The sequence below is a fragment of the Ranitomeya variabilis genome, chromosome 2 (assembly GCF_051348905.1).
Source record: "Ranitomeya variabilis isolate aRanVar5 chromosome 2, aRanVar5.hap1, whole genome shotgun sequence".
Taxonomy (NCBI): domain Eukaryota; kingdom Metazoa; phylum Chordata; class Amphibia; order Anura; family Dendrobatidae; genus Ranitomeya; species Ranitomeya variabilis.
The window spans coordinates 214,364,663-214,391,517 of NC_135233.1; the positions used below are offsets into that span (position 1 = coordinate 214,364,663).

Below are 26,855 nucleotides of genomic sequence, written 5' to 3' on the forward strand. Positions count from 1 at the left end.
TGGGGAAGCGAGAATGAGAGGGCAGAGGAACATTTGACTTCAGGGTTCGGGCCATACAAGCTTTTTGTAAAATTTAGGTGCTAGCCATCTTCTACCTTATCTGTACCAAAAAAGTTTATAGAAAAAGTTGCGTGTGAAAGGGGCCTATTCATCATCATCATCATCATCATCATCATCATCATCATCATCATCATCATCATCATCCACATATTCCAATAATGTAGTTATTATGGGATTCTCTGCTTCCACCAGAACCTGATGCTGTCACTGCCACCCCCAGAGTAATGTCATAAACTCGCTGGTGAAAATAAATACCGCCTCAGACGAATACTGCTGTAAAAAAAAAATATATATATATAGTGTAGCCGCAGTATTTATTGGTATGGCGGGCAGGGTAGATCGTCACACGGCTTCATGCAAGGTGGTCCAGGGGAAGCTGCGAACACGTAGATCTCTGCAGTGTGAACACCAGATAAGTAGGATTTTGCTGGAAATTGATATAACCTTAAATGTTTCAAAAACCTTTATTTTGCATGAAATGACCAAAAATTGAATTTTTAGAAAATTGTAGATTTTTTTTGAGTCTCGTTGGCCGATCGTTGATAATTGTGCTGGATTGTCTGCAAAGACTAATATCGTCATACTAATTGATATATGTATATATATTGTAGGTCAAGCGGTTCTCGTTGTGTCCCAAAATGGTGAAGCCGGATATCCACACGCTCGCCCGCCATCTCAAGCAGGAACGCCTCTACGTCAACTCGGAAAAACAGCTGATCCAGAGGCTGAATGCAGACGTCTTGAAGACTGCGGAGAAGCTGTACCGCACGTCTTGGATTTCTAAACAGCAGAGAATAAATTTGGACAGACTTATACTCACTAGGTAAAGTATCCTGTCAACGTATGAATGAGGATACATTATATTCTATGGGTGTTTTCACAAATCCGAACAATCATCCCATCTTTGGTCAATTTGCTTCATTACACATTTCCAGGATGATAAGATGGAGCAGTGTAATGTTTATGACTCGGTGGTCCCTTTTGTGCCATTTCTCTTCCCTCGGTGGTCCCTTTTGTCGTTTCTCTTCCCTCTGTGATCCCTTTTGTCTTTTCACTTCCCTCTGTGGTCCCTTTTGTCATTTCTCTTCCCTCGGTGGTCCCTTTTGTCTTTTCTCTTCCCTCTGTGATCCCTTTTCTCGTTTCACTTCCCTCGGTGGTCCCTTTTGTCATTTCTCTTCCCTCTGTGATCCCTTTTGTCATTTCTCTTCCCTCAGTGGTCCCTTTTGTCGTTTCTCTTTCCTCGGTGGACCCTTTTGTCGTTTCTCTTCCCTCGGTGGTCCCTTTTGTCGTTTCTCTTCCCACTGAGGTCCCTTTTGTCGTTTCTCTTCCCACTGAGGTCCCTTTTGTCATTTCTCTTCCCACTGTGGTCCCTTTTGTCGTTTCTCTCCTCTCAGTGGTCCCTTTTGTCGTTTCTCCTTCCCTCGGTGGTCCCTTTTGTCGTTTCTCTTCCCTTTGTGGTCCCTTTTGTCTTTTCTTTTGTGTTAGTCGTCACCTATACAAGTCATAAAAAGTCAATTGATTTATTTCTCTTTGCTAGTGCTGAAGCGTCACCTGCAGAATGTTGTCAGCATGCCAAGGAGCTTGAGGACACCCAGTTTGTGGACGGCTACAAGCAGCTCGGATTTCAGGAGACCGCATATGGCGAGTTTCTTAATCGACTTCGTGAAAACCCAAGACTGATTGCTTCTTGTCTTGTGGCTGGGGAGAAGCTAAACCAGGAAAATGCTCAGAGCGTTATCCACACGGTCTTCACATCTCTTTATGGAAACTGTATCATGCAGGAGGATGAAAGCTACCTGCTCCAGGTGTTGCGCTACTTGATTGAGTTTGAGCTGAAGGAAAGCGACAATCCTCGTCGTCTGCTCCGGAAAGGTACCTGTGCTTTCAGCATAATCTTCAAACTCTTCTCTGAGGGTCTGTTCTCAGCCAAGCTCTTCCTCACCGCGACTCTCCATGAACCCATCATGCAGCTATTAGTTGAGGATGAAGACCATCTGGAGATAGATCCAAGCAAACTGACAGAGCGCTTCTCCCCAGCGCAGCAAGAAAAATTATTCGGGGAGAAGGGCAGTGACCGCTTTAGACAGAAAGTCCAAGAGATGGTCGAGTCCAATGAAGCCAAACTGGTCACACTGGTCAACAAGTTTATTGGATATTTAAAGCAAAATACCTACTGCTTCCCACACAGCCTGAGGTGGATCGTATCTCAGATGTACAAAACGCTTTCATGTGTGGAAGGTCAGGACGTTGGGGAGGTGAGGTCTATGTGCACTGACCTCCTGCTGACATGTTTCATCTGCCCCGCCATAGTGAATCCAGAGCAGTATGGGATTATTTCCGATGCGCCAATCAATGAAGTGGCTCGATTCAACTTGATGCAGGTATGTAAGCCGCGGTGGGTCTCGGCACAGTGTTCCCCTCAATTGGACATGATTAGAATAGTTCCACTGACGATCCCTGCTAAAATGTTCTGCTCATTGATCCAATCCGCATGTGTTGCATTTGGATTTAGTTGATTTTGGTGCAGCAACACTTGAAAGTATGTCACTTTGCATTTTATTAAATGCCTCCCGATTCTGACCTCATGCAGGACCGAGAGCATCTCCTTCATCCTCATGATTGGTGGCGGTGCTCCTAGCACTTTATGAAATGGTAGAACCTCTTAAATATTTCTTATTGTCCGCACGATATATCAGGTTCTGCCCCCTCCGGAGCGTTAAGCAAAAAGATTTGCACTGCCCTGATTGGGTCCAACATGGCTGTCTTCACGCCGGGCCGGAGGGTGGTGCCGGGCCGGAGGGTGGTGCCGGGCCGGAGGGTGGTGCCGGGCCGGAGGGTGGTGCCGGGCCGGAGGGTGGTGCCGGGCCGGAGGGTGGTGCCGGGCCGGAGGGTGGTGCCGGGCCGGAGGGTGGTGCCGGGCCGGAGGGTGCCAACTGCGGTTTTACATAGTTCAGATGCCTGGAATTTATCAGCACAGAATTTTGTGCCTAAAACGTGGTGTAAAAAGTGTTTCTAAATCCACACAGAAAGATTGGATCAGTGATGTATCTTGGCTCCTATAAGAGCTGCTGGGTGTAATGGCCACCTTCATGGCCATTGTGTGAGATCGCAGCCACACAAGTCACATTTGATCTGAGCAGGCACGGAGACCCCCCACCCCCCAGCTAATAAATCTAATCCCCAGTCCGCTGTTTCCGTTTTGATATCATGTCAAAGAAATCATTATAGGAAGGCCGGGCTGGGTGGCAGTCCTGTTGGCAGCGTCCGGGGCAGTCAATGAATTCGGCCGATCTGCATATAACAAACCCGCCATTCAGCTCCTTGTCTCTTCTCCCCGGCGCTCTAGGTCGGCCGCCTCCTGCAGCAGTTGGCTCTGACGGGATTCGAGGAAGGGGATTCTCGCAGCAGGAACAATCTCAGTAAATTTGACAAAGTAAGTAATGTAATGGGGAGACAAAGACGATAGAAGTACTGACTCCTCGGCCGCTAGTGACGGAGATTTCCTTCAGAGTAGTGAAGAGTGAATGTGCTGGGGTAAGGCGTTATCTGAGCATGCTCCGGTGCTAACAGAGTGTCTTCGGTGTGCTCGAATAATATGTTTGAGTCCCGTTGCTCCATGTCTCGCAGCTGTTTGATAACCGCAACACATGCAGGGATTTCCTAGCAAACCGTCATAAGGATTTTTTTTTTTCTGTAAGGAAAGAGGAGTAAACTGCATTAATTTTTAAATGTTCTTCACTCATCCTCCCTGGGTCCAGCTCTGAGTCTCCGCCACTGCTTCCGGCGTGCTATTGTCTGCAGGACTGACATCACATTAACAGCACTGCAGCCAATCATTGAGCTGAGCGGCTCATGCTGTCAACTCCAGCTGAGCTCACTGATGGGCTGCAGTGCTGTCGACATGAAGTCGGCGCTGCAGACAATAACAGACTGGGAGCAGTGTCAGACACTGCCCTGGACCTGGGAATGGTGTTTTTTTTTTTGTTTGTTTTTTTTTAAAGTGCTGTTTAAAGGGAAAACTTCTTCAAACTTGGTGTGATGTGCTGATGTAGTGCATTCCAGAGTAGATGGGAAGCACCGGAGAAATCTTGGACTCATTGTGGGGAGCGGATATTAGGAGAGGTCTTGTGAGGAGGTATCGGGAGATTAGGTCATGGCTATGGACAGCCCGGTATGACATGGGTAATATTTGACCTGAATTCCCTAGGTTTTCTATACATAACCGGATTTCTTTCCTCTCCCCCTATAGGGCTGCGTTGCTGCTTTTCTGGATGTAGTTATTGGAGGCCGGGCGGTGGAAACTCCTCCGTTATCTTCTATAAACCTCCTGGAAGGGTTAAGTCGCACCGTTGTGTATATGACTTACGGACAGCTGGTCACTTTGGTGAGCTCCGGAATTTTTTTTTCCTTCCTACTTCATTGGCTTTTTCTTTGGACTAGAAATGTAATTCTTCATCCTACATTTGGGTAAACATGGTCGCCAATTTCTCCAAAACCACAGACCTCCCAAATGTGCCATCCTTAGCATTAGCGCCAGAGTCAGTGTGTTCCGTACGATGCAGTTTCGTATAGGCTCCTTTTCACCCTCATCCGGTCCGGTGCGGAGCCTTGACTGCTTCTCCCAGCCCCTGTTATTGTCTGCAGCCATGATTCTGCTGCAACCAATCTGTGATCTCAGCGGCTCGTGCTGTCAATGCGCCAGAGTTGCAGAGTTCAATCATTAGCTGCAGCGCTGTCGACATGACATTGGTGCTGCAGACGCTAGGAGCAGCGACAGAGACTCAGTGTTGGACCTGGGGAGGGTGAATAAAATGTGTTTTTAAATTTTTCCTTATATTAAACTGCACCTGGGCTGGAAGGGTGATCTGAATCCATAAAATCCTTTTAAGACTTTGTAGTGTTGCTTTTTCCTGCAGCTTGGCTTCCTGCGTGGCGTCATATCTGATCAGCTGCGAGATGAGGATAGAATGGCCCTGGAGAACCTACTGGCTACTGTGCCGCAAGCAAAGCCAGGCAAGAACAACTATGACGGTACTCCTTACAGCACCCCACAGCTGTCTCCAGCCACCACTCCGGCCTGTCGAAAGAACCGACTCCCTATAGGTAAGGGTGAGGCGTCATGGGTGTCGATACGTCTCAGCAAATCTCCCTGTATTTGACATGAGACATAAGAGCTCCATGTACACGGAGGCGTCGATACAGATCCATCCGGTGTGCAGGTAGCCTTATACAGATTACTTAAAGGGTTAGATGTGTCTTCACCATCCCTGCTCACCTCCCAATGCCGAGGCAGAATACCCCTTTAAACCGTGGGTAACGTGTTATCTGAGCATGCTCAGGTTCTAACCAAGTGTCTTCAGCATGTTCAAGAAGTATGTTCGAGTCCCCGCGGTTTATTGAACATGCAGCCACGGGGACTCAAACATACTTATCGAGGACGCCAAAGTCACTCTGTTAGCACCCGAGCATGCTCAGATAACACCTGATCCCAGCACGCTCGCTCATCACTAATCACTAGTCCTTGGTTTTGGCAGCCAAAATCCTCATCTACAGCAATGTCCATATCCTGATGGAGATCTTTTTTTTTTTATTCTATGACAGTGCTGGCTTGCAGGATCCTGGCACTGGCCACGCCACATTATTTGGTATCTGTAGCACCTAAATCCCAAATAAGTTGTTTCAATGGGGCCATACGTGCCGTTAAGGTCCATTAATATGGCACCACTATTGACGAGCCTTTTTTTTCACGCTAATCATGCAGCATAAACAGGCTGCTGAAACACTTGTTCGTAGGCTGGAGAAAACCTCCTTGTTCTTGGCAGCACTACATCCTGCGATGGCGGCCTATGTTTACCCAACAAACTATCACTGACCGTTCAGTGTGTATCTGAATCTGGGCTATTAAATGGCAGCCAGTCTGTAAATAATTTGCCCAATGTCGCAAAATAGGGTAATGGAAACGCTCGTTCTTCCTGTCAAATTTGACAGAATTTGCAATGAAGGCTCCCTGCAGTGCTCACTGGGAAAATATTATAGGTATTTTATGTGTCGGATGTTTCATTTATGATTTAATTTTATTCTTTCTTTTGCAAACTCCAAAATAAACCGTATTGACTCCTTAGGGCAGCAGCTGGCAGCCATGACAGTCTGGGACACGTCCGCTTCTAACCTCTCCGCACACATAAACCTGGTGACTCCTTTTGGTGTGTAATTCGGAAATCCTTCTGTCGTGACGGGAGCTTTACCCATTTTCGGCATGTAACAGCTTGATGGGGAGGGAGAAGTCTTTATTAGAAATAAATGTCACTCATGTGCCATGTGGCATTGCTTTTCATAGTCATGTCGAAGGGCTGTGTTCCCCTCTATGCATGTGCCTGCCACCGTCGCAGTACTTGATCACCATATCACTTTGCTTCCATTTTGTAACAGATCAAAACAAAATCCCAATCTAGTAGTCACCCAAATATATATAACACATGGTGCCAAAATCCACTTCAGGGTCCAGTTTGATCCAACTGCTGTGGATTTGTCCTGCATTTTGGCAGTAGGTTTCCCATTTTTTTGCAGCAAAATGATCAAGTTTTCCTTTCCCTTTAAATTAGTTTTAAGGGAAAAACAAATTTCTCTATAGGGAAAGTAACAACACCTCTTAATGCCGGTTGGATGTTTTGGAGGTGCCATTTATTTACCACATGGTCATTTTAGTATCTGACAGTCTGAATTGTTTCAAAATGAATAAGTGAAATCTTTCTGGAGAGATTTCAGTGTTTTTTCCGCTGTTCCACCTGGCATGCTCCTTGGCGCTTCTTGGTTATTTCTGGCAAGCCTGGCTTACGTCTGGTTTCTCTCTGCTGAATCTCATCATCACGGCATCGGCAGCCTGCATTATTCATCACGCGCATGTGTCCATAACTGTGTGTCATTCAGACTGAGAAGTGTCTACGTCCATGTGTCGGATGTTCAGAGCCCGCTTTTATAGTATATTTGCATCAGTCCTTGTGGCTTTTATTGCATCCCTCTGTACATGGATTCTTCTTTTTTCATACGATTTATATGGATCACGAACATTTTAGATCACTAGTCGCTGGTGACTACATGCTCCAATAACAAGTTCCTTTTAAAGGGATATTCCTACATTCCTGTTATCACATCTCGCTGATCTCACATCTGCTGTGACTGCTTAGACAGTCTTTAAGGTTCCCATATACGGGAGCTGTGCGCCGCCGGCTCCCGACGCCTCGCTGTGCGCCGCCGGCTCCCGACGCCTCGCTGTGCGCCGCCGGCTCCCGACGCCTCGCTGTGCGCCGCCGGCTCCCGACGCCTCGCTGTGCGCCGCCGGCTCCCGACGCCTCGCTGTGCGCCGCCGGCTCCCGACGCCTCGCTGTGCGCCGCCGGCTCCCGACGCCTCGCTGTGCGCCGCCGGCTCCCGACGCCTCGCTGTGCGCCGCCGGCTCCCGACGCCTCGCTGTGCGCCGCCGGCTCCCGACGCCTCGCTGTGCGCCGCCGGCTCCCGACGCCTCGCTGTGCGCCGCCGGCTCCCGACGCCTCGCTGTGCGCCGCCGGCTCCCGACGCCTCGCTGTGCGCCGCCGGCTCCCGACGCCTCGCTGTGCCCCGCCGGCTCCCGACGCCTCGCTGTGCCCCTCCGGCTCCCGACGCCTCGCTGTGCGCCGCCGGCTCCCGACGCCTCGCTGTGCCCCGCCGGCTCCCGACGCCTCGCTGTGCCCCGCCGGCTCCCGACGCCTCGCTGTGCCCCGCCGGCTCCCGACGCCTCGCTGTGCGCCGCCGGCTCCCGACGCCTCGCTGTGCGCCGCCGGCTCCCGACGCCTCGCTGTGCGCCGCCGGCTCCCGACGCCTCGCTGTGCGCCGCCGGCTCCCGACGCCTCGCTGTGCGCCGCCGGCTCCCGACGCCTCGCTGTGCGCCGCCGGCTCCCGACGCCTCGCTGTGCGCCGCCGGCTCCCGACGCCTCGCTGTGCGCCGCCGGCTCCCGACGCCTCGCTGTGCGCCGCCGGCTCCCGACGCCTCGCTGTGCGCCGCCGGCTCCCGACGCCTCGCTGTGCGCCGCCGGCTCCCGACGCCTCGCTGTGCGCCGCCCGCCCCCGACGCCTCGCTGTGCGCCACCCGCCCCCGACGCCTCGCTGTGCGCCACCTGTCGACAGCACATTTAAGTATGTAAATATGCAACAAATCTGTGAAAAAAATTGTGTAAATTAATGTGAGAAAAAAAGGTTGACACTAGTGCAAAAAAGAAAAAAAAAAAAGCTTTATTTTTTTATCTAGTTTTACTTGTGCAGGTTTTTTTTATCATTAGTATTGAAAAAAGAAGAAATGGCTTTTCTGTGTCTGGGGGGTATTGAGAAGTGGACAGTTGTGCTGTGCGGGACTCTCCGTACTTTTCACCACATGTCATATTAGCAGTGACGAAGTAACTCCTATATTCTCTGATGGCAGTGACTCGCAGCAGGAGCAAATCGAGCCTTCTGGAGGCTGAACACGAGGGGCCATCGCAAGACGCTGCGGCCCAAGATCAACTCGAGGAAGTGCTTGTAATTTCACTGGGAACGGGGCCACAACTTACACCTGGCATGATGTCCGAGAATGAGGTATGTGCCGTCGCCCCCTGCTTGTGAATTAGCTCCATTTAGAGTACATACACGTGTGGGTATGTATGTGTATATGTACACTGCCCAAAAAAATAAAGGGAACGCTATAGTACCACATCCTAAATATCACTGAATGAAATATTCCAGTTGCAAATCTTTATTCATTGCATAGTGGAATGCTTTGAGAACAATAAAACATAAAAATGATCAATGCAAGTCAAAATAAATATCCCATGGAGGTCTGGATTTGGAATGATACTCAAAATCAAAGAGGAAAATCAAATTACAGGCTGATCCAACTTCAGTGGAAATGCCTCATGACAAGGAAATGATGCTCAGTAGTGTGTGTGGCCTCCATGTGCCTGTATGATCTCCCTACAACGCCTGGGCATGCTCCTGATGAGGCGGCGGATGGTCTCCTGAGGGATCTCCTCCCAGACCTTGATTAAAGCAACAGTCAACTCCTGGACAGTCTGTGGTGCAACATGGCATTGGTGAATGGAACGAGAAATGATGTCCCAGATGTGTTTAATTGGATTCAGGTCTGGGGAACGGGCGGGCCAGTCCATAGCTTCAATGCCTTCATCTTGCAGGAACTGCTGACACACTCCAGTCACATGAGGTCTGGCATTGCCCTGCATTAGGAGGAACCCAGGGCCAACCGCACCCGCATATGGTCTCACAAGGGGTCTGAGGATCTCATCTCGGTACCTAATGGCAGTCAGGCTACCTCTGGTGAACACATGGAGGGCTGTGTGGCCCTCCAAAGAAATGCCACCCCGCACCATTACTGACCCACTGCCAAACCGGTCATGCTGAAGGATGTTGCAGGCAGCAGATCGCTCCCACAGCGTCTCCAGACTCTGTCACATGTGCTCAGTGTGAACCTGCTCTCATCCGTGAAGAGCACAGGGCACCAATGTCGAATCTGCCAATCCTGGTGTTCTCTGGCAAATTCTAATCGCCCTTCACGATGTTGGGCTGTGAGCACAAAACCAATTTGGATGTCGGGCACTTTATAACACCCTCATGGAGTCTGTATTTGACAGTCTGAGCAGGCACATGGATGTTAGTGGCCTGCTGGAGGTCATTTTGCAGGACTCTGGCACTGCTCCTCCTGTTGCTACTTGCACAAAGCAGGAGGTAATGGTCCTGCTGCTGGGTTGTTACCCGCCTACGGCCCCCTCCATGTCTCCTTGTTTACTGGCCTGTCTCCTAGTATCTGCTCCATGCTCTGGACACTACGCTGACAGACACAGCTACCCTTCTTGCCACAGCTCGCACTGATGTGCCATCCTGGTTGAGCTGCGCTATCTGAGCAACTTCTGTGAGTTGTAGACACCGCCTCATCCTATTGTACAGCACCTCTAGGGGTGAGAGCAATGACAAAATGCAAAAGTGACCAAAACAGCCAGAAACTATGAGAATAAAGAAATGGTCTGTGGTCACCCCCTGCAGAGCCACTCCTTTATAGGGGTTGTCTTGATAATTTCCTATCATTTCTACCTGTTTGTTCCATTTGCACAACAGCAGGAGACATTGATTCACAACCAGTGTTGCTTCATAACTGGACAGGTTGATGTTGCAGAAGTGTGATTGACTTGGAGTTACATTGTGTTGTTTAACCACTACTAGGACGACGTCTCATTCCCCACTCTTGGCGCTGATAAAATAATAAAGCCTATACGCTTACCCCCCCATGCTGGCGCCGATCCAGCGGTATCTGCAGTGCACACGATGTCCCGGGGTTCTCGTGCTGTGTTGTGACATGTGACCCTGGCGCCCAATCAGCACTGGCATCACTGTCTCCCCGCCTTTGGACAAACTGAGGAAGTCCGGGCTGCAGCTGATCTCTGACTCTCTTTTCATGCTCAATTTGTCCTAAGGCGGGGACAGTTACACCAGCATTGATTGGGCGCTGGGCACCGTGTGTCAGGCAACCGCACGAGAGCGCTGGGATCGTGAGTGCCAAAACCGCAGAAACTGCGCCGGTATGAGAGGTGAGTATAAGCTTTTTTTATTTTATTGGGGCCAAGCGTTGGGGTATGAGAAGAAGTGGATAACCCCTTTAAATATTGGAACATTAGGGCTTCACATTACCTTTCACCAACAGTTTGGTTCTGATAGATACATGACTTACAGGGGGTCTTCTAGTTTTTGGAAAACCCCTGTTTCTCAGCTGCAGTTTGTTTAAAAAAACAAAAAAGAAGAAAACAAGTACCTTACTCACCCTTTCTGGGTCCAGCACTGAGTCTTCACCGCTGCTCCTGGTGTCCGGTATTGGCTGCAGCTCTGACGTCACTTAGCGCTGCAGTCAACAACTGAGCTTGGCGGCTCTGCCGGAGTTGATTGTCTGAGCCGCTGAGCTCACTGGTTGGTTGCAGTGCTGCAGGCAGAAAGACTCCGTGAGCAGCGGCGTAAACTCTGCTCTGGACCTTAGTCTGGTGAGTAGAGCACAGTTTTTTTTGTTTTTTTTTGTTAAAACAAACTGCAGCAGAGTGTCCAGTGTCCGGCCACTTATTGTGGAAGATGTATCTGTACTTCTTATTACTTTCTGTGGTTTCAGGTTCTGAACATGCAGCTCGTGGATGGCGGGCAAGCCGATGTTCCCGTGGACGAAACAAAGCTTCATGGAAAGCCTGACAAGACCTTGCGATTTTCTCTCTGTAGTGATAACTTGGAAGGCATCTCAGAAGGTGAGGGCTTTAAAGGGACGGTCTCACAACAGACATGTGTGGAATATCCGGAGACAACCCCTTTTAGATAGTTTTTTTTTCTCTTCTATATTCTGGTAGAGGAATTTCCAGATAATATAATTGATGAACCATCCGTAAAACAAGTAATTAGTGAGTGATGAGCCCCTAAGATCAGCAGAGTAAGGTGGTCACTGCATGCTCCGGGCACTGGGGTGTCCATGTGGTGCCGGCAGAGCTTTCCCACCCCCTTCCCATGATTGACAGGTCTCTCCCTGCGTGCATGTATAGGGAGAGATCTCTCATTGCAGGACAGCGGGTGGGGAGAAGTCGCCGGAGACCCGCCTGTCCGACTAGTCTCTCGTGCAGCTCAGTCCTTGACGGCTTCTAAAGTTTATCTTTGTCTGAAATGCTGCAGCACTTAAAAGTCAAAGCTCCATGGATGAAATCGTCCAGCCGGTGCCGGATACTCCCCGGTCAGGGGCAGCTTGTATGTGTTTGCTGTCAGGGTCACTTTAAACTGTATAGCTAAAAAGTGGCTGAAGCGCCGATGAAACCTTTTCCTTTTCTCCGCTGTGCTGGGTGCTCAATATGTCCATTTTTCAACAATTAGCAGAGATTCTTCTCCGGGGTCGTTTATTTCTTTTTTTTCTTTTTCTTTTTTCCCCTGTATGACGTTGTCCAATCAAATGCACCCAGAAAGGGTAAGAACTGGCTTTCTCAGTGTGATCTGCTAATATTGATGTTTGTCTTGATCACCTTGAGATCTCCCTGCCGTCTACTTCTCTCATTACAGCGCCGGAGCGGTAAAGATCATCGTGCAAATAATATTTCCTGCATAAGCTGTGACTGTATGCCCCGTTGCCTGCTGTAGTTCTGAGCTTATGCCCCGTTACCTGCAGTAGGTCCCATCTTATGCCCCATTACCTGTTGTAGGTCCCATCTTATGCCCCATTACCTGTTGTAGGTCCCATCTTATGCCCCGTTACCTGCAGTAGGTCCAATCTTTTTCCCCGTTACCTGCAGTAGGACCCATCTTATGCCCCCTTACCTGCAGTAGGTCCCATCTTATGCCCCGTTACCTGTTGTAGGTCCAATCTTATGCCCCGTTACCTGCAGTAGGTCCCATCTTATGCCCCGTTACCTGCAGTAGGTCCCATCTTATGCCCCCTTACCTGCAGTAGGTCTTATCTTATGCCCCGTTACCTGCAGTAGGTCCCATCTTATGCCCCCTTACCCGCAGTAGGTCCGATCTTATGCCCCGTTACCTGCAGTAGGTCCAATCTTATGCCCCGTTACCTGCAGTAGGTCCGATCTTATGCCCAGTTACCTGCAGTAGGTCCCATCTTATGCCCCGTTACCTGCAGTAGGTCCCATCTTATACCCACTTACCTGCAGTAGGTCCCATCTTATGCCCCGATACCCGCAGTAGGTTCGATCTTATGCCCTGTTACCTCCAGTAGGTCCCATCTTATGCCCCCTTACCTGCAGTAGGTCCGATCTTATGCCCCGTTACCTGCCGTAGGTCCGAACTTATGCCCCGTTACCTGCAGTAGGTCTGATCTTATGCCCCGTTACCTGCAGTAGGTCTGATCTTATGCCCGTTACCTGCAGTAGGACTGATCTTCTGCCCATATACCTGCAGTAGGTCCGATCTTATGCCCTGTTACCTGCAGTAGGTCCGATCTTATGCCCCGTTACCTGCAGTAGGTCCGATCTTATGCCCCGTTACCTGCAGTAGCTCCCATCTTATGCCCCGTTACCTGCAGTAGGTCCCATCTTATGCCCACTTGCGTGCAGTAGGTCCCATCTTATGCCCACTTGCCTGCAGTAGGTCTGATCTTATGCCCTGTTACCTGCAGTAGGTCCCATCTTCATATGCCCATATACCTGCAGTAGGTCTGATCTCATTCCTGTTACCTGCAGTTGGTCCCATCTTATGCCTGTTACCTGCAGTAGGTCTCATCTTCTTAAGCCCATATACCTGCAGCAGGTCCCATCTTCATGTGCCCATATACCTGCAGCAGGTCCCATCTTCATGTGCCCATATACCTGCAGTAGGTCCCATCTTCATATGCCCATATACCTGCAGTAGGTCCCATCTTCATATGCCCATATACCCGCAGTAGGTCTCAACTTCTTATGCCCATATACCTGCAGTAGGTGCCATTTTCTCTCCGTGCTCTATAATTCCAGGATACCACAGGAGTAAAGAGTTCTCTGCATGATTTAGTGACACCTCAAGTCTTGCTAGATCATGGTGAAAATTCCAGTTTCTGATCTTTTCCAGGGACTTTTGCTTCTTTTTTTTTTCTCCTGTATCACGCCACCTTATCTTTGGTCAGCATCATAGAGAGGGGGAAAAGTGAACGCCTATGTGTTTCTTCCCTCTTTGTTGATGGAGTAATCTGCATATTTGGGGCCCTGAACGTCAATAGCCCTCTAATCTTCAACGCAGTGGAGAAAAACAAAAGTTTGAAGGGTCTTAAAACCATTATCGCTCCATCAAACAGCTTATTGTCTTAGGTGTCAAGCGTAAGACCCTCCTTCCTCCACCAATCTATTATGGATTACTTGTTCTAAGGATAGGTTGTCGGTTGTTTAAATAAAAAATGAAAATTTGTCTCAACAGGACCCTCAAACCGATCCAACTCAGTGTCCTCCCTGGACCTGGAAGGGGAGTCTGTGTCGGAGTTGGGAGCCGGGCCGTCGGGCAGCAATGGGGTGGAGGCGCTGCAGCTGCTGGAGCACGAGCAAGGTGAGCAATCCGTCTGATACCAGCATCCGGCTGATAAAACATCTGATATATTAGATGTAGGCTGAGCGTCGTTATTCCTCCGTGCAGCCACCACACAGGACAATCTGGATGACAAGCTGCGCAAGTTTGAAATTCGGGATATGATGGGACTGACTGAAGATAGAGACATCTCCGAGACGGTCAGTGAGACGTGGAGCACGGACGTTCTCGGGAGTGACTTTGACCCCAATATTGATGAAGATCGACTTCAAGAAATTGCCGGTAAGGCAGAAATCAGAATCTTGTGTAGTTTGTAAGGCTTAAAGGGGTTGTCTTGTCTTCAGCAAGTTATTTATGACGTGTTTATCAATGTGGACACTTTGCATGATGTATACATGAATGATTCAGAAATAAGACGCCTGGATAGTGAACTATACGACATGGGAGATAAAACCACTTTGTGTTGATGTGTAACAAGTTCCTTAAGGAGCCCAAGGGCTTATCTTACCACTGAAGACATCTGTGTTAGAAGTATATGCGATGCATCGAAGATGGTAGAAATAGGTTTTTAATAGTTTAAAAATTTTTTTAGTGCCCTAGAATTATGATAAAGCGTACACCTTGCTCTGCCAAAAACCAGGCTGCCACTAGACAGAGTGACTGCATGATCTTTTTTGGAAGTCTGAACGTTATTCTCCATCCACATAGCTTCATTGACTGCTCCTCAGTGTCCCTGCTGCCGAATTTCTGCCCACCTAGCCTGGTTGGCTGCTCCTCAGTGTCCCTCCTTCATGCTGCTGATTATCCACCTACATAGCTTCATTGACTGTTCCTCAGTGTCCCTCCTCCCTGCTGCTGAATCTCCTCCCACCTAGCCTGGTTGGCTGCTCCTCAGTGTCCCTCCTCCCTGCTGCTGAATCTCCTCCCACCTAGCCTGATTGGCTGCTCCTCAGTGTCCCTCCTCCCTGCTGCTGAATCTCCTCCCACCTAGCCTGGTTGGCTGCTCCTCAGTGTCCCTCCTTCCTGCTGCTGAATCTCCAACCTAGCCTGGTTGGCTGCTCCTCGGTGTCCCTCCTCCATGCTGCTGAATCTCTGCCCACCTAGCCTGGTTGGCTGCTCCTCAGTGTCCCTCTTCCCTACTGCTGAATCTCCACCCACATAACTTCATTGACTGTTCCTCTGTGTCCCACCTCCCTGCTGCTGAATCTTTCCCTTTTGTAGCCAGGTTGGCTGCTCCTCCGTGTCCTTCCTCCACACTGTTAAATCTCCGTCCACACAGCTTCGCTGACTGTTCCTCAGTGTCCCACCTCCCTGCTCCTGAATCTTCACCCGCCTAGCCTGGCTGCTCCTCAGTGTCCCTCCTCCCTGTTGCTGAATCTCCGCCCACATAGCTTAATTGACTGCTCCTCGGTGTCCTTCCTGCTGCTGAGATCACCCAGTGCTCAGCTTGATAGGCTATGTAGGCAGAAACTGAATTATTTTGGACTCATGAGATCTCACTGTATAGCGGTACTCAAAAAATGGTCATTTCAATTTCAGATCAGGATTATACAACCATTTTGTCATATATGTAAAATAAGTACAACTGCCTCATCATGTCTTAAGATCTAATTCATAATGGGTACAGTTTGTATTGTGAAATGTGGCATTTGATCCCTTTTAACATGGGTTGCAAATGCGTGGTCAGCAGGTAAGGACACACGTCCATGCGGCTGTGTCTGATACTGCGTCGGCTCATGTTTCAATGTTCTCCTCTAACCATTTGCTAGGCAATAACTTTTTTTTTTTTTTTTTATCGCTGGAGTTCTGACTGTTGGGAACCCACAGGTTCAGAAAGCCAGGACTGAGAACCCTGTATGAATAGAGCAATGGTCAATCATGCGTATTGCTGCTTTTGCCTTTCCTAACGGGAGCACCAGAAATAACTAAGCGCTGCACTCAGGCGGGTGTGCAGCTCTGCGTTCGGGCAGGTCTGTATCGCTGCGCTCGGTTTCGGTCTGCGGCGCTGGGCTCGGTTTCGGTCTTCGGCGCTGGGCTCGGTTTTGGTCTGCGGCGCTGGGCTCGGTTTTGGTCCGCGGCGCTGGGCTCGGTTTTGGTCTGCGGCGCTGGGCTCGGTTTTGGTCTGCGGCGCTGGGCTCGGTTTTGGTCTGCGGCGCTGGGCTCGGTTTCGGTTTATTGCGCTCGGGCGGGTCTGCAGCACGCCTGCAAAAATGAATGAAGTGGCAGTGCGCTTGGTTGACCACTGCTCCATTCACATAGCGGTCAGGAAGTTATCGCCTATCCCATGGATATGGGCATAACTTTTAATGTTGAGAATAATCCTCACCATACTCATGGAATGCGTTGTGAACAGCAGCAATGAAAAATGTCCTCGTAAGCATCTCCAGTGAAGGTTCCATCTGCGGTTTCGGGTTGTTTCCCCGTTGTACGCCTTGGCAGCGCCACACACTGACGTCAGAGGATTTCTCGGGTGCTATTGTGCAAGGTCACGAGCATTGTGTACTCTAAAAATAATAGAGGGAAGCGCTAAAGACAAGACGGAAGGTCACACTCCGCCGCGCAATTCTGGTGACTGCCCGGCTCCCTCTAGTGGTCACTTACAGGACTGTAGACTGACTACATTATTTGTTAACCCCTTGGAGTACAGCCTATTGTGGCCTTAAGGATGCAGAGGAGACCTTTTTTTCTTTATATTATTTTATTATTATCTATTTATATAGCGCCATTTATTCCATGGTGCTGTACATAAGAAGGGGTCACCTACAGAGTTATAGATATCGTTTACAGTAAACAAATTTACAATGACAGACTGGTACAGAGGGGAGAGGACCCTGTCCTTGTGGACTTACATTTTGTTTGTACATGAAGAGTAGTTTTTATATAGTTTTTTTTTCTTAAAGAAGTTTAGAAAAATAACCCCTCCTCCAAAAAATAATGTTTTGCCTTCTTCTAAAAGCCGTGACTTAATCAGTGCATATAAGGAGGGCTTAGGCGAGGTAAGGAGGGCCGGAGCACATTCTCATTAATGATGGTAAATCTCCATCTTATTCCAGGGGCAGCTGCAGAGAACATGCTGGGTAGTCTGCTGTGCTTGCCTGGGTCAGGCTCCATACTACTAGACCCTTGTACTGGATCCACCATCTCCGAGACCACCAGTGAAGCCTGGAGTGTGGAGGTCCTGCCCAGTGATTCGGGTGAGTCTCAATACTAGGCATCACATGCGGATTATATATGGGTCCACTGTAAGAAAGTGACCATACAACGCCCATAGAAAAGTTTCCTGAACTTTTATTACAAAAAGTTTCCAGATTGCATCGAAACCAATCCCACGGCTTTAAATGAGATTTCATTTATAGGACACTGGGTGGTATCAAATATTTTTTTTTTTTGTTGCTTTTACAAAATAAAAATATCTGTGCCTTTTTTTTTTTTTTTTTGCAAATGACTGTACTGTAACAGTGCCTTTGTGTGCAGAAATGGCCAGAGCTGTAATCTGGTCTCAGTCCCGGAACCAGTGCGGTGTGTTCTACGGGATTATCGCTGCGTCTTCCTATGGAATAATATCACGAAGGGCTAATTTTTGACATCTGTAGCCTAATGCAATTAATTTTTTGATATCTCGTTATGGGAAAGTCTCAAACATCTTGATGACGCAGCAGCTTTTTTCCCAGAAGCCCCAGACTTGAAGCAGGAAGAGCGGCTGCAGGAGCTGGAGAGCTGCTCGGGGCTGGGGAGTACGTCTGACGACACCGAGGTGCGAGAGGTCAGCTCCAGACCCAGCACGCCAGGCCTGAGCGTCGTGTCCGGTAAGATCCATTAAAAAAAAAAAAAGTTAGATCTCATTGGTAAGAGATTAGGAACCAAACAGATGACTTATTTTTTTCTTTTTTTTAAGGCATTAGTGCAACTTCTGAGGACATCCCTAACAAGATCGAAGACCTCCGCTCTGAGTGCAGCTCTGATTTTGGAGGAAAGGATTCAGTAACAAGTCCTGAAGTGGAGGACTGCGTTCACAGTAAGTGATGTTGGTCCTTTGAGTTTTGTGTGTGTATGTATATATATATATATATATATATATATATATATATATATATATATATATATATACATACACACACACACACACACACACACACACACACACACACACACACACACACACACACATATATTTAGCATTATTACGATCTCTCCAATTACTGTTTTAACCCCTTTCTGACCTCTGATGGGATAGTACGTCCGAGGTCAGAACCCCCGCTTTGATGCAGGGCTCTGGTAGTGTGCCCGCATCAAAGCCGGGACATGTCTGCTGTTTTGAACAGCTGACATGTGCCCGCAATAGCGGCGGGTGAAATCGCGATTCACCCGCCGCTGTTAACTAGTTAAATGCCGCTGTCAAACGCAGACAGCGGCATTTAACCGGCGCTTCTGGCCGGGCGGCCGGAAATGAGCGCATCGCTGACCCCTGTCACATAATCGGGGGTCAGCGATGCTTCTGAATAGTAACCTTGAGACCTCTATGGTTACTGATCGCCGGTAGCTGTGAGTGCCACCCTGTGGTCGGCGCTCAAAGCACACCTGCATTTCTGCTGCATAGCAGCGATCTAATGATCGCTGCTATGTAGCAGAGCCGATCGCGTTGTGCCAGCTTCTAGCCTCCTATGGAGGCTATTGAAGCATGGCAAAAGTAAAAAAAAAAAAAAAAAAAAAGTAAAAAAAATATGAAAAAAAATTATAAAAGTTTAAATCACCCCCCTTTCGCCCCATTCAAAATCAATAAAAAAAAAATCAATCCTACACATATTTGGTATCGCCGCGTTCAGAATCGCCCGATCTATAAAAAAAAAAAGCATTAACCTGATTGCTAAACGGCGTAGCGAGAAAAAAATTTGAAACGCCAGAATTACGTTTTTTGGTCGCCGTGACATTGCATTAACATGCAGTAACGGGCGATCAAAAGAACGTATCTGCACCAAAATGGTATCATTAAAAACGCCAGCTCGGCACGCAAAAAATAAGCCCTCAACCGACCCAAGATCATGAAAAATGGAGACGCTACGGGTATCGGAAAATGGCGCAATTTTTTTTTTTTTTTTAGCAAAGTTTGGAATTTTTTTTCACCACTTAGATAAAAAAAGAACCTAGTCATGTTACGTGTCTATGAACTCATAATGACCTGGAGAATCATAATGGCAGATCAGTTTTAGCATTTAGTGAACCTAGCAAAAAAGCCAAACAAAAAACAAGTGTGGGACTGCACTTTTTTTGCAATTTCACCGCACTTGGAATTTTTTTCCCGTTTTCTAGTACACGACATGGTAAAACTAATGATGTCGTTCAAAAGTACAACTCGTCCCGCAAAAAATAAGCCCTCACATGGCCATATTGACGGAAAAATAAAAAAGTTACGGCTCTGGGAAGGAGGGGAGCGAAAAACGAACACAGAAAAGCCGAAAATCCGAAAGTCATGAAGGGGTTTAAGAGCTTGAAAACTAACTTGATTGGTGGGGGTCCAACAAAAAATGTTTCACCGACTGGGCACTTAAATTCCTATTTATAAAATGGAGCAGCAGGTCTGATGCCCGACTGCTGCTCCAATAATTTTCTAAGGGGCTGCCAGAAAAGTTCTTGGCACCCTCACAGAGACGGAACAAAGCGGCACTGGAAAAAGCTCTTGGCACCCTCATACAGAAGTAATGGAGCGGCGCCAGATAAGGCTCTTGGCACCCTCATAGAGAAGGAATGGAGCGGTGCCAGATAAAGCTCTTGGGACCCTCAGAGAAGTAATGGAGCGGCGCCAGATAAAGCTCTTGGCACCCTCATAGAGAAGTAATGGAGCGGCGCCTGAAAAAGCTCTTGGCACGCTCATAGAGAAGGAATGGAGCGGCGCCAGGTAAAGCTCTTGGCACGCTCGTAGAGAAGGAATGGAGCGGCGCCAAATAAAGCTCTTGGCACCCTCATAGAGAAGTAATGGAGCGGCGCCAGATAAAGCTCTTGGCACGCTCATAGAGAAGTAATGGAGCGGCGCCTGAAAAAGCTCTTGGCACGCTCATAGAGAAGGAATGGAGCGGCACCAGATAAAGCTCTTGGCACGCTCGTAGAGAAGGAATGGAGCGGCGCCTGAAAAAGCTCTTGGCACCCTCATAGAAATGGAATGGAGCGGCGCCGTAAAAAAGCTCTGGGCAGCCACATAGAGAAGCAATGGAACGGGTTCAAGCATATGTACTGCCACTCCATTCATAACAGGAATAAAACTTCCCCATTTTGCCGACTGGTACAAGTCCAGCCGACCCCCACCTATTGCTATGTGTTGATTTGTTTTTCCCAGACAACTCCTTTAATATTAGTCTGACCATTCATTTCTCTTCTGGAGAAAAACAAATCAATTTCAGTAGTCTCATCTTCACAGGTTGGATTAAAATGAAAATTATTGCCTATGTAGACAATTGGAGAATATTCTAGGTGGTGTCCTCCACCTCCCTGTGCAGTGACTGCACAGATCATAGAGCATGCCCACAGCACTCTCCAATAGAAACCATTGAGTCCTCCACACACTCTGCTTTCTTATGTCTATGTGGCTAATGCACAGTGAATAAGTGATATGTTCCAGTACTGTAGTTCTTACTTGGTGCTATTCTTCAGTGTTTTCACAGAGATCATCTACGGACCCCATGCAAAAAAAGACGAGTAATGTGCCTTGTTTATTTCCAGGCATCCATCATACCACGTCTCCCCCATCCCAGGCCGAGTCCTTGTTAGCCATGTTCGATCCCTTAGCACCAGCATCTAATGAAGGTAACATCACAGCGTTACAGACGTTTCTCTATTGTAACCTCCGTTTTCTCAGTTTTGCAAAACTCGCAAAAAATAAACCATACAGGTTTTTATATAAGGGAATTGCATAGATGCCTGTTCATTAAATTTAGATAGTGCTCCTTATGCAATTCCCCTTTCTATAAAAATGTCACCTGATTACCTGTCACTATCCAGACAAATGTCTCTCCCCCGATGTGGGGGGTGTCCTCCATATATGTTTCTTTCTTTATAAACCACTTATTATTTTTGTATTTCTTTCAGTGGTACGGCCTAAGGTACACTATGCCAGACCCTCTCACCCCCCTCCGGATCCACCCATCATGGAAGGCGCTATAGGAGGCAATGAGGCTCGGTTGCCCACATTCGGCTCCCATGTCTTTGTTCCCACGGACTCTGATGCCTATAGACAAAGGCACTCTTGCCCCGAGAGGCTCGTGCGTAGCCGCAGCTCCGACATCGCCACATCCATACGGCGGCCCATGAGTGATCCCGGCTGGGCAAGAAGAGCAGGAAATGAAGAGCGAGAGCACCCGCCTGGGGGAATCATATTGGGGGCATATGCCGGGATCAATGCCTCACAGTCCTCATCCTCCTCGCCGAGCAAGGACTCTTCAAGGGGAGAGGTATGTCCGGTCTCAATCTTATTTATGCATCCATCTTGCATGTGATGCTTAGTGCAATTTTTGGTTTTGAGGAGCAGCACTGACCTGCTATGATCAGCAGTAGTAGCCACAGACCCACATCAGAAAGCACATATGTAAAAGGTCCCCGACAGACTGTCAGAGACAAGTTTTCACTTTGTGATTATTTTTATTTTTTTTACGTCATTACCTAAAATTTGCTATTTGTCTATCACCTCATTGGGGGACACAGGAACCATGGGTGTATGCTGCTGCCACTAGGAGGCTGACACTATGCAAATAAAAAAGTTAGCTCCTCCTCTGCAGTATACATCCTACCGACAGGAAGTAGGATTTTCAGTTTAGCTTAGTGTCAGTAGGAGGTGGACACGGGTCTTTCATTAGACCCTTATCTACCTCAATGTGCGTCGTTTTCTTACAGGTTTTTTTCCGGAGGGATACAGGGTGAACAGCCACACCTGTAATCCCACATTATGGACTATGAGTACGGCGTGTACTGCCACCCCGTATCCTCATAGATCCAATAGCAGGACCATGATCCTAGCACACAAGCGTGCTTAGAAGTTCGGTCCTATCTCTGTCCCTCACCAACTCGCCCACCAGAGCCTGTCGGTTGGAGGAGACAAGGACGTCCACCATCAGCTCCATGGATGTCTGACACCTTTCTCGGTTTAAGGTTAGTAACGGACGGCGTGGGAGTTCTGAGGTGAGTATTTCCCCCACCCGTCCCAGTTAGCTTCCCCTTCTTGTTCCGGGGGGCCGCCCTATTTTTCCTCCGGCACGGCGATTTTTTTTAAGCCGCGCTGCCTTTTATTTTGGCGGCGGGTGGCCGCTCTCCCTCCTTGCTCCGACGCTGCGGTCTCTACAGGTAGCCCAGCTGCCTACTTCCTCTGGCGGACACGTTCCTCTGTTGTCCGGCACGGCGACCTTGGCGGCAGTCGCGCTGTTCCCCTTTTCGCAGGCCGCACCGCTTGTTCTTCAGCGCAGCGGCCCTCACTGGCGGTCGCCGGCCTCTAATTTAGGCCCCGGCTTCTGCCCGGGCCTACTTCCCGCGCCGCGACTCCGCCCATTTCCGTTTTCATCGGGCAGGCTTTTTTCCCGCCCGTCACTCTTTCTACCTCTTCCTGCGCAGGGCACTAGCTCTGCCCACTACTCTCATCTTTCCCAGTTGCCCTGGGATCGCCGCCATCTTGCTCCTTCGGACGCTGTGGCTAACCTGCCTCCCCCCCCCCCCCCCCCCCCCGTGACCTCTGAGAGCGGGTCCTTTTTCCCCAGCACACGCTTTCTCCGGCTGGCTCCCCTGCATCCTCCTTAGGTCGCCGTCTCCCTGCTGGTGCCCTGGACCTGTGCTATGATGTCGGTCGTAGCTACACCGTACCCACCGTCCAGGAGTCCCTACCCCGGGTGAGACTGAGACCCCTATCCCTGGGTGGGCTTTTTCTTCTGTCTCAGTCTGGGGCGGACCTCACCAGGATGTCACGACCCTGGTGTCCGTGCTTGACCGCAGTTGCCAGTGGGTCACAGGATTCTCCGTCCGGCCCTTTCAACTCAGGCCACAAGAGATCCAGACAGGAGCAAAATTCTAAGTTCCCTTTTTCGGAGGGATGCAGGGTGAACAGTCACACCTGTAATCCCACACTATGGACTATGAGTACGGCGTGTACTGCCACCCCGTATCCTCATAGATCCGTCAGCAGGACCATGATCCTAGCACACAAGCGTGCTAGCTCCGTCCCCCACCCACTCGCCCACCAGAACCTGTCGGTTGGAGGGGACGAGGACGTCCACCATCAGCTCCATGGACGTCTGACTCCTTTCTTTCCCGCTCCATCTCGCCCTCCGGTCTGGAACGGTGAGATCCCTCTTCCAGATCCTCCTCTCCCGAGAGAGACAGGCGTCCTCGGTCATGTTTGCAGAGGAAGTTTCAGACTTGGTTTCACTACAGGTACATAACCTTATTGTTGCGATCAACCAGACCTTAAGCATCATGGATACCTCTACGGAACCTGCAGAATAGGCGGTTTCGTTTAGACGGTCAAATCCACCTTCCAAGGTCTTTGCCCCACACACTGAATTTGTGGTGGTACCTGCCAAGGGAAAGGTGAACCATACTAGATGCTTTCAGACAGGGAAGCGTCTCGGCATCCTATATTCCTTCTCCCCTGAGCTCATCGCTAACTGGACTGATTCCTCGTCAGGAAGCGGGCAATTCTGGACTCGTCAGTTCCCAGACTGTCTACCAACTTGGCCCCTCCACTTTCCAATGCAGCATCCCTCATGGGTTCCAAGGATACAATTATAGAATTGCAGGATAAATCAGCCTTTGAAGCGGCTGCTTCTGCCTTGTGCCTCGGCCATTGCCTCTACCTAGGTCTCAAGGACCATAGCTAGATGGACCAAACAGCCTTGTAAGAGCACCCCGGCTGGAGCTCCTCCTGGGGAGCTAGCCAACCTGACGGACCAGATTTCCTATGCAGGGAAATATTTGGTATCTGCCTCCCTAGATGCGCGGCTTGTGCAGCTCACGCGTCCAGCAATATGGTGGCCATCCGGCGGAATATTCTGCTCTACACACGGCAGGCGGACTTGTCTTCAAGAAGTCCCTTACCAGCCTCCCCTTCCAGGGGGCCCGTCTCTTTGGCTACATGCTGGAACAAATTATTAAGGAAGCCATGGGAGGCATGAGTTCCCTTCATGCCCCGCCGGCCTCCCCTGAAATGGCAGTTCAGCTCCCTTTTGTCCTTTCGCTGTTTCGCGGCGTCAGAAGATTCCTCTAGCTAACACAGACCACGATCTCGTCTGGCTAGAGAAAAGGCTTCCTTCAAGCCTACCCCTTCCTGGCGTTCCCGCAACTCCCATGGTTGGTCCACCAGGCCTATACCTGGCAGGTCTTCCTCAGCATAACTCGTGCTAAGGGCCGAACGTTTCTTCCAGTTTGGGCAGGCGTCTCCTGTTTTGTTCAGGGATGTTTGGCTGGCCTCGGTGGAGGACACTTAAATTAGGGAGCTGGTATCCTCTGGATACAAGTTAGGGTTCGCTTCGCGGCCCCGGAATCACTTCTCCGAATCACGCCCTCTAAAAAATCCTCCTCTGATCCCAGGTTTCTTTGCGTTCTTTACCTTCTTTCTTTTTTCGGAGGTTATCGTTTCTGTCCCACAGCAGGAAAGCTTCACAGGTTTCTATTTAAACCTGCTTGTAGTGCCGAAGAAGAGCGGTGCAGTTCGACTCATCCTGGCTCTGAAGTTAGTGAACAGAAGGTTCCGCCTGCGGCATTTCAGGAGGAAGTTCCTCTGTTCAGTTCTGGCTTCCATGGATCCACAGGAATTCCTGTGCTCCATGGATATCCAAGATGCCTTGCTCCATGTTCTGTTTTTCCCAGCACACCTGAGTTTTCCTGCGTTTCGTGACGCGGAAGAGTCATTTCCAGGTTGTAGCCCTGACGCTCGGTCTTGCGACCGCTCCCAGTGTCTTCATAAAGATCATGGCACATTTATGGCCATTTTGAGGATCAGGGACCTAGTGCTCATTCCATACCTCGAAGTCATCCTCATCAAGGCTCTGCCCCTCTCTCAGGCCCAGGAGAGTCTGACCATTGTCCTCGATTCCCTGTCCCGTTTCTGATGGCTGGCCAACAGAACAAAGTCTTGTCTTGTTCCGAGTCAGCGCCTCGTCCTCTTAGGCATGCTATTCGACACCCGTCAGTCGGGGGTTTTCTTCCCGAAGAGAAGCGGACAATTCTCCATACGGAGTTCGCTCTCTGCAAGACCCTCGGCGCTCTTCCTTCCGTTCAGCAATGAAGGTCCTGTGACGCATGGTGACAGCATCAGAAGCATTCCCTTTTGCGCTGTCCCTCTTGAGACCACTTCAGCAGGCAATCCTTTCTCAGTGGGACACGTCTGTGCTGTCTCTGGATCCTCCTTTCCGGCTTTCCGTCCGATTCTAATAGCCTCTCAACTGGTGGCTGTCATCCCCTCTCATTCCCCAGGTCTGGTCCTCCCATGGCAGGTGGTGACGACGGTCACCAGCCTTCCCGGCTGGGGCGCGGTTTCTCAGCATCCGTCTGTGAAGGGGGCGTTGGTCAGAGCAAGAGTCCTCTCTGCCGATCGACACCCTTGAGATAAGGGCCATTCTTCTATCCCTGAGTCCCTGGGAAAGGCTTCTCAGAGGTCTTCCAGTCAGAATCTAGACTTCCAATGCCTTGGCGGTGGCATATGGCACTCACCAGGGAGGGAATCGGAGTCTTTTGGCAATGGCGGAGGTATCCAAGATCCTCCTCTGGGCAGAGGCGATGGTTTCGGCACTATCCGCAGTGCCTATCCCCGGCGTGGACAACTAGGCTGCAGTGTTTTCTCTGCCGTGAGGGCCTTGCGGCAGGAGAATGGTCCCTGCTTCAGGAGGTCTTCCTTCAAATTTGCCTTTGATGGGGAACTCCGGATGCGGATCTCCCGGCGTCCCGACTGCTTAGGAAGGTTCCACCGTTTGTTTCCAGGTCCGCGATCCTCTTGTTGTGGATACCGACACCTTGGCCATTCCTGGGTCGCAGTTTGTACTTCCCTATCTGCTCCTCCCTTCCCTTTCTTCCCAGGCTGTTGAAGATCAACGCGGAGGGGGTGCTGGTCATTCTGACCGCAACAGATTGGCCCAGAAGGTTCTGGTTCGCTGAGATCGCCCATCTCCTTGCGGACTCCCACTGGAGGCCCCCAGACGGGCCAGATCTTCTATACCAAAGACCAATCTGCCACAGAGTTCTTGGTGGCTCAATTTAACAGCTTTGCCATTGAAACCTTCCATTTTGGTCTTTTTCTCAAGGCGGACTTGATGCTGGCCTTGCCCTTAGTTCTTTAAAAGGGTCAGATAGCAACCCTTTCCATTCTTTTTCTGAAGTCCCTTTCAGAGGTCCTTAGCTACTGGCTATCACTGTACAAGGATTTATATTCTCAGATCAGAACTTTTCTTCAAGAAGTGGTGCATGCGGCTCTTCATTACCAGACTCCCGTGGATCCCTGGGACCTCAATCTTGTTCTGGAGGCTCAGTGGGGTTCCCCCCTTGAAATCTTGTTCTAGAGGCCCCTTGAACCTCCCCATGAGGCCTCACTTTCTTTTCGGTCCTGCAAGGTGGCGTTTCTGGTGGCCATCTCCTCCATTAGGCGTTCCTTGGAGTTGGTGGCTCCCTCATGTCGCCCCATTTCTTGGTTCTTCACCAGGATAGGGTAGTTTTACGGCCTTCATCACCTTTTCTTCCCATGGTGGTGCCCTCCTTTTTACTTGAATAAGATCGTCCTGGGGCATTCACTGAACAGGCTAGA

The 26,855-nt window shown here is 49.6% G+C and overlaps 1 protein-coding gene across 8 annotated transcripts in view; it reads left to right on the top strand.

Annotated features, from left to right (window-relative positions):
- GAPVD1 (GTPase activating protein and VPS9 domains 1) overlaps positions 1 to 26,855 on the top strand; it is a 71,745-nt gene that overhangs the window by 18,753 nt on the left and 26,137 nt on the right. Inside the window, exons 2-16 of one of the 8 annotated variants that reach the window (XM_077283595.1) lie at positions 672 to 883; positions 1,598 to 2,441; positions 3,407 to 3,493; positions 4,310 to 4,444; positions 4,977 to 5,163; positions 6,183 to 6,263; positions 8,511 to 8,662; positions 11,229 to 11,358; positions 13,988 to 14,113; positions 14,201 to 14,374; positions 17,146 to 17,286; positions 17,764 to 17,898; positions 17,988 to 18,107; positions 20,735 to 20,887; positions 21,170 to 21,531. In XM_077283595.1, coding sequence (XP_077139710.1) covers positions 672 to 883; positions 1,598 to 2,441; positions 3,407 to 3,493; positions 4,310 to 4,444; positions 4,977 to 5,163; positions 6,183 to 6,263; positions 8,511 to 8,662; positions 11,229 to 11,358; positions 13,988 to 14,113; positions 14,201 to 14,374; positions 17,146 to 17,286; positions 17,764 to 17,898; positions 17,988 to 18,107; positions 20,735 to 20,887; positions 21,170 to 21,531 — 3,039 coding nt within the window. The remainder of the gene's footprint in view (positions 1 to 671; positions 884 to 1,597; positions 2,442 to 3,406; positions 3,494 to 4,309; positions 4,445 to 4,976; positions 5,164 to 6,182; positions 6,264 to 8,510; positions 8,663 to 11,228; positions 11,359 to 13,987; positions 14,114 to 14,200; positions 14,375 to 17,145; positions 17,287 to 17,763; positions 17,899 to 17,987; positions 18,108 to 20,734; positions 20,888 to 21,169; positions 21,532 to 26,855) is intronic. The other 7 variants (XM_077283597.1, XM_077283596.1, XM_077283598.1 and 4 more) reach the window with 7 other exon arrangements.